The following is a 12,415-nucleotide window of genomic DNA, read 5'->3' on the forward strand; positions in this document are numbered from 1 at the left end:
GTTATCTTTTTACAAAAAACAGCTGAACATGAGAGGTTTTTGGAACAATTTTGTGTTCTCCATTCTTTAAGCACCGGCACCGTTTCAAAAGTACCGGTTTGGCACCGGTATCGGATAAAACCTAAACGATACCCATCCCTAGTCACTGGACAGGAGCATCAATCGGATCAACGGGGAAATGTCACCTGGTTTACTCAAGTACAGTTTTATTGTTCGTGAAATGTATTTGAGCGTCTTTATATTCTGCTGATTTTATTTCTAAAGCAAGTATTTGAAACTTGAAAAAAAACTGACCCTTGAACTATATTTTAATGCAAACATTGTGCTTTCTAATCCAAAACATTAGTTTGAAAGGTTTACTTACGTTTTACATTTGAAAATATAGAGCTACTATTGTGATTATGAATTACAGATCAAACCACCAGGCAGTTTATAAGTTCATAAAATCCTCTCCAGCTGCCTAAGAAGGAGAAAATGACGACATTATAGCTGCTGCACGCCGTTAGCGTGTTAGCGCACACGTGTGTGTTTGTGCATGCTGCTCAAACTAACTTGCAGTGCTTACACTAAGTGCAGCCTCACAGAGTTGTACACACAACTGTAGACAACAAGCATGAGCGGTGACATTAAAATAATGAGGTGACACTGAATGAACTCACGTCACTAGCGAGCAGGCTGCACCTCCTGTTAAACGCCGGGTCTGGCAGCGCAGGCTTCGCGTCAGACGAGGCCTGAAAAACACGAGACGATATATAAGAATGATTCTGACATTATATAGACAGAAACCAGGAAAAAACATTATTGTCCTTGGATGAAGGAAAATGCCAACATTTACATGAGTGGCCATTAACCCTTTAAGACCTACCATAGAACCAAGTCCGCCAGAGCTTATGTTATATGTTTACATGCTGTGGAGCCATTTTTGGGAACATTTCAAGTTGCTATACATCAATACAACCATTGCAGCCCAAATTTTAATAATATGTCTGCATTAAGTCCATATTAACTACATAAAAGCAAAAAAGTGCAATAAACTACAAAAAAATTGAAAATTGTTTTTGCTTTTTTAACATATATTTCTAGTTAGAGAAATTTAAGAGGCTTATCCCTCAAAACTGTAAATACAAAAAAGTTGCACAAAATAGTTTCCCACCACAGGAAATTTATTTTGAGTGTCTTCATAGTTTTATTTTTGAAATACACCAATTTTTATACACTGCAGGAAAAACGAAAATAAATCCTATGATGCAAATTTGCAAAAAAAACAGCATATGCATCAAAATAAACGATTTAAAGCAGTGCAATATGAGTTCTAAGCATCCCAGAAACGACACAGAAAAGCATGAAGTCAAACATGACTTTTAAAAACACCAGTATAGGCTTATAAGGCCTATAAGTCAAATTATGTCACTTCCAGTTTCGGACAGGTCATGGCGGACATGCGATCGTTCGCACTGACGTCTATTCCAACGTAGGAAGTGTTATGAACAGCTGATCGGATCGGCAAAGCGTGTTTCTGGAATATTATGTTTTTGTTGCTGCAAGTGCTTTTTATGCAGTTTTTACGTGGTTCCAGTTCTACAGGGATTTAAAAATAGTTACACAAAATGGAGCGTGCTGCTCTGAACGGCTTTAAAGGGTTAATGCTAAAACTAACAGGAAAATGCAGGTTTGATGGTTTTATTTTTAGATGAAATCAGTTTTGCATCCATTGTTTGGGAAAGATTTTAAAAGCAGACAAGCCTGAGTGAAGACCATTAAACACAGTATCCAACCTTTCATTTGCTTCTCACTCACCTACATGATAACATGGAAACGCTTATAAACAACATGTGGTTTCAGGACATTCGGCTGTCATGCCTTTGCTTTATTTCACTTTTTCAGATGTGACTTTATGATGTCACATGGCACGAAAAATGGTCAGAGTCAGACACACGGGTCAGCTGTCCTCATGCTAAACCTCACAGCACAAATGAGAGCAACATTAGGTAGAAGTCTAGTGTCCTTCATGACACCTCTGCATGTTACCAGGCTGCAGACAACATGTTGAGCATGGCGTTTATTCATGCAGGTCAAAGAGTCAAGATCAGCCACAATCATCCCAAATTAGCTGATCTCTACAATTCTAATTACTAATGTTTTGCTGCAAGCCTCTTTGCAACCCCACCATCCACTCCATGGGTAGAAAACAGCAATGGAAGTCCAATGAAAAGAGCAATAAAGTCTTCCTGGCTGAAGTAGAAACTGATGGACAAACTGACTTCACTAACAACAGAAAGCTTTGAGTCAACCAGTGGAAACTTCCCTAATTCATGCACTGTTAATCCTTTGACTTTCTTAACAGGCTGTATTCAGCCCCCCAAAATCCCACTATCCAAGGCTAATAATGGCACATTTTCATTTGTAGTTTCACTAATCCTCTCTAAGCCTTTATAAAAACATGCAGTGCCAGACAAAGGCCCGCGCCAAGGTCAACAGAAACTCAGAAACGAGAGCCTGCTTCCCTATCTCACATGTTCTGGGCATGTCCAAAACTGGGTAGCTTTTGGAAAAGCATATTTGAAACCATGTCCAACATATTTGGTGTTCCAATTGCACCCTGCCCGTTTATAGCTATTTTTGGGGTGACGCCTTGTGATGCCAGTCTTTCCAAATCACACGCTGATCTTCTGGCCTTTTGCACTCTTTTGGCCCGTAGAATGATGTTATTGAAATGGAAAGAGCCACTTCCACCTGTATATGGGCAATGGGTTAAGGATGTCATGCACTATACTCAGCTGGAAAAGATCCGCTACACTGTAAAAAGTTTGGTTCGGAGGTTTTATGACACATGGCAACCTTTTCTTACTTAATTTGAAAGATTAAGTCCGGATACTATCGCTTAATGTGCGTGTGAGTGTTTTGTATCTGTAATTTTATTTTATTTTATCTCTTCTTTCCTCTCTGGCTGGGTTTTAGTTACACTGTTCTGGATGGGTGGGTGGGGGGTGGGGGGTGGGGGCACGACTGTTTGTTAATATTGCCGTAATTGTTGTTGGTAGCAATTCTTTGTTCAATAAAAAGACCTTGATCAAAAAAAAAGATAGTGGGAAACTTTATTTATTTTCTTACCCAGTTAAATACGAATGAGTTCTAGGAACTGAGATGAGGATCTTTTATGTTTGATGAGATGAGAGCTGCACAAATGTAACTCAGGGCAGCAGAATTTAGCCCTTTTCCTGAAAAGCCTTGAAACTATTTTAAGATCCTCTTTGGTGTGAGCAGCAGGCTTCGTGTTCTCCCAAACGTTTCTGTGCTGTGATGAATTTCCTTCTTTTTTGAGTATAATTAAAACATAAATCCAGGTTTGTAAAAATTTCATCTCCTCATTTTGTGTTTGATGAGTTTATAAATCAGTCAAATTTCGAGGTTCTCACCTCTGACTCCCACGACGCCAGCAACCTCTTTGCTTTTGTATCCTCATCTTCATCCTTTTCCTTTCCACCTGCCTCCACCTTTGCATCATCATCTTCCTCCTCCACGTCCTCTGCTGTATTGGGACTTTCAGCCTCTTCATGCAGACCTTCAGTAGTTGTATAAGCAACCGTGCCCACAGTGGTCGCTGATGTTACCGTGGACTCCTCTTCATTTTCCTCCACTGTCACCACCTTTTTTGTCTCTTCAACCAACAGTGGAGCAGCTGAAGCCTCCTCATTCTCCACCTCGGCCAGCTCTGAGGGAAAAAAGACTTCATGTTGAACTCCAGAAGAAATAAACTTGAAATTATATTTATTTGTAAACACACAACAAAGGGACAAAAGGTAAAAAATGACAAAAGAAACACAAACATGACACCAAAGGTGGGGAACGACACTAAGTGACACACAAGACAGACAGAAATAATAAACTCAATCTGTAACTCACACTGGATAAAAACCAAGTATTCAGAAAGTGAAAGTGTAAAACATCAGAGTAAGTCAAACATCTCAACAACTCCATCGTCTTCTTCTCTTGGCTGCTCCCTTTAGTAGCCACCACCGTGATCTGTCCACCGCCCTCTGCACGTCTTCCATCAGTCTCCTCCGTCTGAGCTCCTCCTCTTTCACTCCTGCCTGGCAGCTCCATCCAAACATGCTTTGCTCAGTATTTCCACCATCCTTCCTCTACACATGTCCAAACATCTCAGCTTTGTCCTTGGACGTTGTCTCCAAACCGTTCGACCTGAGATGTCCGTCTGACATTTCTACTTGTCTCTGATCTTTTCCATTCTGGTCACTTAACATCTTCAGCTCAGCCTGCTGCCTTTTTATTAATGCTACTGTCTCCAAACCACACATCACCTTGTAAACCTTTTACTCATCTCCACCCGCTCAGCCCTGCCTGCACTCTCTTCTTCAATACCTCAGCTCCAGCCTCCCTTTCATTCACACACATATCCTGTCTTGCTTCTACTGACTTTCATTCCCCTTATTTCCAGTGTGTACCTCCACCTCTCTAGGCTCTCATCCACCTGCTCCCTGAGAAACCAAGACTTAAATAATAAGTCAAAAAATAAACCTTGACATCACTAAAATCACCCTCAAAACAAACGAATCCAAAACTAATAATAATCCAAAAACTTCAAGCACTGCGACGACAATCACAACCAAACAGAAATTTAAACTCAAACACAACACAAAACCCTGAAAGCACGACAACTTCTGTGCAACATAAAACTGTAATAACAGTAATAGTTACCACAGAAATAAATAACAACTCTGCTGAAAAACACTAGATATAACTCAGCAGTCAATGTAGCCTCAACCCAAAGATTAGAAAGTAAGTAAAGCAAAAGTATTTGATTGGATTTTATTCATCATGAACTGGCTCAAAGTAGATGACAGGCAGCGAGTTCACACAGGAAGTTTATTTAAACTAGAAAAATTTGCATTTCCTGCGAAAATGCTGTGTGGATGCCTTAACGCTGAAGATGTCTGCTGAAAAAAGCTGAAAAAGTTGAAAAGTTGCAAAAAGCTGTATGGCGGTGAAGAAACTGAAAATTCTGCTGAAAATAGGTGAAGAAGCAGAAATATTTGCTGAAAAGTGGTGAAATTTTTTTTTTTGCCGTGAGCAGGATCCGAACCTGGCCCTCCTGGTCTCAAGGCGGCCACTCATCTCACTAAGCCAAACTCATTCTCACAAAGAATAGGTGGAGAGACTGACAATTCTGCTGAAATGAGCAGAAGCTGCTGAGAATTGTTCCGATAAGAGGTGAAAAGGCTGAAAATTTTCAGTTTTTTCTGAAAACAGCAGAAAAAACTGAAAATTTTGCTGAAAAGTGGTGAAAAAGATGAAATTTGTGTTGAAAAGAGTTAAATAAGTTGAATTGGTAACTGAAAGAAATGTTGCCATAAGCGGGATTTGAACCCGCGCCTCCCAGTCTGAGAACGGCTGCTCATCTCACTGAGCTAAAACACAGCTCAGCCTGGTAAGCAAAATCAGTGACGCCCTTTGAGGGCATCCACACAATAAAAGATAATTTAATTAACAAAATACAACCATCACAACTGGTCTGACTCCAGGTGGAGTGGAAGAAAAACACGAGCAGTTGATCTGGGTTTGCTTTTATAGCCAGGATGACACATCCGAGCTGCGTTGGGTCAGTCTTCCCATGTCAGCTGATAACAGGCGTCCAGCAAAGACGAGCCTGCTCATTGGCTGATCGCAGCCTCCTGTCACAGTCCTCCATGTTCCAGTCGCCCTTGATCAGCTAACAGCTTCCTCAAAGTCATCCTCACCCTGTGATCAAGGTCGTCTTTTGTGCTCACTGGACAACAGGTTGAATTTTGGCTTTTCAGAATAAGATTACAGTCACATTACATTATAAGTCATCTCTAATGCTGCAGGTTACTGTGTGCGGTTACTTTCATTTTGACACCAAAGATCTCCAACTTTACGTCCTCAGACCTTCACCTCGCTCGCTCGTTTTTCTCTCACCTTCAACCTGTGGCTGATCTTCCATGCTGTGCTCTCGGCTTCCTCTGCGTATGTCGGTCTTTCAGGTTTTACTCGCTGCCTCTTATTAACCTTCTCCGATGTAGTGATCACTCAGTTTTGTCACTTTGTTCCAGCGCTTCACTCCTCCACTCCAGCTCCTTTAAACCTTCTTTGCTGTCAAACTTTGAGCTTCTTCCACTCAGTCTCTGTAATGTCGTGTTCGCTTCTCCTTTCTCTATATTCAGTAAAACCTGTGAGCGTCTGCACTGCCTCGTCTGGTCTCCTGCGATGGCTGAATGTCTTCTCTGACTCATGTTGATCGAGTGCCTCTTATCATTTTTAGCTTCTACATTTAGCCCGCTACTCAGAATCTTATCACCGCCATGCCCCTCATCCCAGCCAGCTGTGGTACAGTGTGTGCTGCCCAGAAACAAAGACAGAGGCACCGGAGCTGTGTGGCTGTGGTCTGTGTGTGTTCAGGGATGAAGGTGTCGTATGCTGGAAGGAATTCACCACTTACAAACAGACAAATATTAATCAGATGCTTTGGTCCCTGCAGTAACTGATTAACTACAAGCATAGCGTTGACATATTCATTTTAAAATTTCTATATATGTTAAAGTTATTATTATTATTACCATTTATGTTTAATGTTTTATTGAAGAGTCCAAGTTCATTGCTTCGTTTAGCTTTGCCTTCAGTGCCCTGAGACAAAGATCCAACAGTGTTGCTGCTGAAAAGATCAAACATCCTCAACATCTCATCTCCAGCTGAGTTTTTTATTGTTCTGCTGAGCAGATGTGCAGCTTTCTGTGTGCAAACCAAAAGTAAACTCACGCAGGGTCAGGTAAAGACCAAAAAGATCTGAGAGTAGCTACACCATCAGTTTATAAATCGCTTGATTGAAAAAAATCAATATAAATCCACGATAGTGAAAATATCCATCTATCCATTCGCTTCTCCTTTTCAGGGTCGCGGGGGCGCTGGAGCCTATCCCAGCTGTCATAGGGCGAGAGGCGGGGTACACCCTGGGCAGGTCGCCAGTCTGTCGCAGGGCCAACACACAGGACAGACAACCATTCGTGCTCACATTCACACCTAGTGGCAATTTGGATTATCCAATTAACCTATCCCCACAAGCTGCATGTCTTTGGACGGTAGGAGGAAGCCGCAGTACCCGGAGGGAACCCACGCAAACACGGGGAGAACATGCAAAGACCCCGGCCTGATGGTGGAATTATATATCATGGAAAATATAATAATGTTATATATCACTGATTCCCAAAGCGTGGACCGCGGCGAACACCAAACTCTGCTGGAACATTTAAATAAGGCCCGCGTGGCCGCAGAAGTGAACAGCTGGACAACAAGAAGTCATTTCTGATAAATGAACACCAGAAGTGAGAGCCCACGTGTTTCCGCCTCACCTGGTATTTAATGTCAAACAACTAAATGTCTTTAATTATTCAGATCTGCTGCTTCAATAGACCTTTGACCTGTCCAGGGTGTATCCGTCTACACCTGTCAAACAGACTTTGGCTCACTGCAATGCTAAACTGGAAAGTAATTAAGATATTAAGCTCATAGATTAATATATTTGGAAATAAAGAAAATTAATTAAAGGTATGAAATTTTAAAAAAAGCATATTATTCTTAATTTTTTGCCCTATTTTTGATCAACTCCATCAAGCAGCTGTTCAGAGTGAATCAGTGAAAACATAAACAAATCGTTTATTTGTGGTGTTTAGGTGATGTTGGTGATCTGAAGGTCACAGGATTAAGTTTGGTGTTGACTGTTATGTTATATTTACATATAATTACTCTTTTCAAAATAAAACAATCACTTACTCCCTAAAACGTATTACTGAACTATCATCTGATGTTACACACTGATGAATTTAAATACTTCATCTGTTTATGTTTAAGTGTACACAGGTGCAGAATTCAACTGTGTAACATTTCCTTTAAATATTCCAGCGTCGTTTGGTATGAATGATTTTCCGATATGAAGCCAGAGTCTGCAGGTGATCTGGCTCTGGGATACGAGTGTCAGATGGCTGTCCGTGTAAACAGGACGTCGACCTTATAAAGACCGACCACAGCAGATCCGACCGCGTAGGCGCCGAGTGACCATCTGCTCCCAGACTGCACAAAGACTAATCACAGCTCGACACAACAACAAAGGGTTCATTTATCACCAGTGACACCGAATCATCCTCATATAACAGCGAACTGACTCTGAATTAAGAAAATACGCATATCAAGCAAAAAATAATAAAATGTGGATAAATGATTCTGATCGTGGATAATTCTGTTGTTGTTGATGATATGAAAAAATAAGCTTCAATAATCAACTGAAAGCTCATTTTTCTTGTTTCGGGCACTTTGGAAATGTACATTGTTCTGGTTGCACAACAAATCTTACAAACTGTGACATATTTAAAAAAGTTAATTAATGAAAAAGATTTTTCCAGTACCTGTTACATCCCAAACTAGTAAAAACATCTGGAATGTGCACGGCTCAAAACTGGAAGGCTCCACAACGAGCAAAACCCAGCTCAGCCTGTAAACTATACGACAGTTGACGGTAGCCACACACACACCAGCCACGGCTTGTGCTCTCTGCTTTCTGAGGCTTTTACAGCGGTGAGCGTAAACTGGTTGCTGCATGTTAGGATTTAAGGACCGTGACGCGACACACTTCCCTTTGTGCTTCATTGTTTTAATGACTTTGCACATAAACACTGTTTCCCAGGTTCGGCACAACCTGGGAAACAGTAATTATTATTTTCAAAAGTAATTACTTAGTTACTTAGTTACTTTTTAAAAACAGGATTTACAACCTGAATAGGTGATAAAGTGATAGATCTTTCAGCCCAATTCTACTTTTTCTGCATAATCATCATACAAAATGTAATCAAATGGAAAAGTCTCTTTTTAAAACTTGTTTTATTAGTTTTAATCTTTTAACTTTATGCATCAAGCAAAAATTAATTATATGCAACATTCTCTGACTGGAAGAAATTAGTTTAACATTTAAACCTATTTTCTGCACATTCCAGCACATAAAATAAAATATTTTTTGTGTTTACACTCAGTCTTTCAAATAGATGCAAGTAAAACACAGCAGAAAATAAATAAAGTCAAAGACTAGCGGTCCTGTTGCTCTATTTTCACCTGTAAAGCAGGAGTGGGGTAGGCGGAGGGTTACCCTGGTGCAGGTGTGCAGCGGTCAGTGGAAGAATCCACGAGTTTCTCTGTGAGTTTCCCATTACGTCGTAGCTACTCGGAGCTTGTTTGGAAGTTTAGGGGTTTTTTTCGCTGTAAAAAGAAGTTTTCTTCCCACGCACAACGGACACTAATGTTTTTGTCACTTTTTATGGACTCAAACTCAAAGTAAGGTCAGTACTTCCACGCTTTAAACGCTGCACGCTCATACTCTCTCTGCACTCGATATATGATCCATTGTTGATCTGCACACAGCTGTTGTCACAAACGTCGCACTCGCTTACGTCACTGTCATGAGACATTCTCGCAAAAAATCACGGTTTTAGTAACGCAGTAACGCAGCATTCCTACGGGAAAGTAACGTAATCTAATTACTGTTTTTGCAATAGTAATCCCTTACTTTACTCGTTACTTTAAAAAAGTAATCGAATTACAGTAACGCGTTACTGCCCCTCTCTGATCATGTCAACCTGTCCCTCTAACCTCGCTGGCCCTTGAGCTCACCGCACCGCCCCTCCCCTGCAGCTGTGCCACACCTCCACCACGATTTTAAAGACAAAAGTGACCAAATTTACACGAAAGGGTGAGGAAATAAGCTTTTTGCTAACATGAGCAAGCCTGTTAGGAAGCCAAAGACACACATATCTGCTAATTGATTACCATTGATTATCATCCACTTATTAAGAGATTTCCTCTAAGTCATACAATTGATTTCCATGTATAAATGCATTAAAAACAGTAAGACAAAGACAGCTGAGAAGCCGGTGCAGAGGTGAGGGTGAAAACACACTGTCAGTCAGTGCAGTCTCCAAATCATTGAGCTGTAGCAGAATTCACGCACCTTACTGTAGTTATGATGTTGCATCAATAGAAACCAAAATCTTCTTTGAAGCAGGCAAACTAGTTTATTTCTGCTGCAAAGATTTTAACATTAAATGTCTATGAGGACTCGCTGATGGAGCCAGCCTCTTGTGGCCGCTAGAGGAACTGCAGCCTTTGGTACTTCAGCTTCTTTTTCACCTTTGGAGGTGTCTATTTATTTATTTTGAGCAATCACATTAAAAAAATGTATATTTTAAGTTTTTTTTGTGATCACTGAGAAGAAAATACAACTGCAAAACTTTACTATCGTTAGAAATCAGGATCAGTTCCACGGACGGATTTGTTCCAAGAACAGCATTTTCCTCCCACAGTTAATTGTAAATGTAAAAAAAAGAGAAAAGAAATATATATAGATGCATCAGTTACCATGACAACTGAATAATGTTGGCAAGAAGATGCACTGCTGACCAGCATGCTTTCATAACTGGTGATACCATCGTCTTGGGGCACTTTCTCATTAATACTCATAATATTTATCCTTCTACTTGATATTCCTGAGCTTACCACAGAGACCCAAACCCATCAGGGCCAAACAGTAAATCAGTGGTTCAGTGGCCTGAGAAACAGCTGAGTCCTGGCTGACTTTGGGCCTGCAGCCATCACAGCCTCACCCAGAATCACAGCAAACACGACTCTCTGGAGCTGCTTTGCTCTTCTTGAAGCTGAATTTGGAGTTTTCATAGGTGGTAAAAAAAGAAAAGAAAGCCTCCTCACTGACCAGCTCTCTCTCTCTCTCGTGTCTTTCCTCAGATCTTGTTAATGAATTCTGAAACACAAAGCTTTTCCTGGGAGAGGCCCTGTGATCTCGTCCTGATGTGAACCAGTGCTGCTGCCAGCCACAGCTCAGCAGAAACAACACATTTCTCTTCAGGTTTTCAACAGTTTATTTTTTAATGGAATAGTGTACTGCACTACAGATAAACTCAGATCCTGCTGCTGTTACTCACAGCAGAAACGATGCCATACCAGCGCTTTGAAGCTGAAGCGCGTCTCGTCTGCAGCTTTTTGCAGATGATGTTTTTCCTTCTAATGAGCCTGCACTGTGATGTGTGGATGACATCGCTCTTTCTCAATTAAACAAACAGAAAACAGCTGTGTTATTTCCACATGCTCTGACCTCGACTCTGTTGTTTGCAAAGAAGCTGGGAGTGATCGCTGACAACACAGTGTTTAAAATGACTTTCGTGCACATTAAAGCACTGATGGAGGGGAAGCTTCATTCAGCATGCCTTGAATTCGTCCCAGCTCTCCCATTGTACTATTGCAGGAGTAGGCAACTCCAGGCCTCGAGTGCTGGTGTCCTGGAGGTTTTAGATGTGTCCTTGATCCATCACAGCTGATTTAAAGGGCTAAATGACTCCTCAGCATTTCTTAAAGTTCTCCAGAGGCTGGTAATGAACTAATCATTTGATTCAGGTGTGTTGACCCAGGGTGAGATCTAAAACCTGCAGGACACTCGAGGCCTGGAGTTGCCCACCCCTGTACTATTGTAATGGTCTTCATTCAGGTGCCAGTCTGCTGTCGCTCAGTTTTTTTGAAGCTGCACTGAACTCTGCTGGGACACACAAGCACGGCCAGATGGTGGCGTCTGACAGTTTCCAATGATTTCAGACTTTATAGGTGTTTCTTTGTTCCCACTACACTACAGAGCTGAGCTGATGCACCACAGATGTTGGGACGGACGTCCCCTTTATGAACACTCTTAAATCCTTTAAAAAACTATTTTCATTCTTTGGCTTTTAAACCAAACTGAGCTCTGATTTTGACATTTAGAGTTTTTAACACCACTGGACTCACTTTACAGCACGATGTTGAAGATTAAACTGAGCAATAATCAGGCTTTTTCTATCCTTCTGTATAAATAGCTGCAGATTATTAATATCACCTGTTATGTTGAACATAATAACGGCACGGAGGACAGCAGGTCGGGGTTAATCTCTGTTCGTTACATCACTTCCGCTCTCCCACGTATGTCAGTGCTGAGTACAGTCACACTACTTTCGTCTAATCATCTTCTTTTACCCAGTCAGCCTCTGCTCTGCGCACTAAATCTCACTTCCTTCATTTCAGATGAAATGCGACCCCCCCTCCTCCCCGTCTCCGCCTCTCTCAGCGCTCCATCCAAGCCTCCATCTTTACCACCACCAGCATCGCCTCTGTTGTCAGCCATTATTTCACCACTATATGAAATACAGCACATTTACTTTAATAAAGTCAGTAAAGCAAGTCAAACCTGATGGTTCTTACATGTAAAAGTCATTTATTCATTTAACACAGGTCTCAGAGGTGAAACCTGGAGCCAAGGGGTGGCAGTCGGGGCTGAGACGTGAACCCTGAGTGGAACATGCTG

General features: G+C 41.3%; 2 protein-coding genes across 7 annotated transcripts in view; both read right to left on the minus strand.

Annotated features, from left to right (window-relative positions):
• LOC102778859 (uncharacterized) overlaps nt 1-6,527 on the minus strand; it is a 79,430-nt gene extending 72,903 nt beyond the window's left edge. For 4 of the 6 annotated variants that reach the window (XM_087846553.1, XM_087846550.1, XM_087846551.1 and 1 more), the window contains exons 1-3: nt 5,956-6,525; nt 3,417-3,712; nt 660-731 (exon numbers count right to left, since the gene is read on the minus strand). In XM_087846553.1, coding sequence (XP_087702679.1) covers nt 660-731; nt 3,417-3,712; nt 5,956-5,980 — 393 coding nt within the window. In that variant the 5' untranslated portion in view covers nt 5,981-6,525. Of the gene's footprint in view, nt 1-659; nt 732-3,416; nt 3,713-5,955 lie in introns of all 6 variants that reach the window. The other 2 variants (XM_087846554.1, XM_087846552.1) reach the window with 2 other exon arrangements.
• The window catches only part of LOC102779135 (LIM zinc-binding domain-containing Nebulette-like), a 59,812-nt gene continuing 51,007 nt past the window's right edge, over nt 3,611-12,415 (minus strand). Inside the window, exon 5 of the mRNA XM_087846557.1 lies at nt 3,611-3,712. The gene's annotated coding sequence lies outside the window, so the exon portion shown is untranslated. The remainder of the gene's footprint in view (nt 3,713-12,415) is intronic.

Source organism: Neolamprologus brichardi, chromosome 9 (assembly GCF_056152115.1).
Source record: "Neolamprologus brichardi isolate AB-2024 chromosome 9, ASM5615211v1, whole genome shotgun sequence".
Taxonomy (NCBI): Eukaryota; Metazoa; Chordata; class Actinopteri; order Cichliformes; family Cichlidae; genus Neolamprologus; species Neolamprologus brichardi.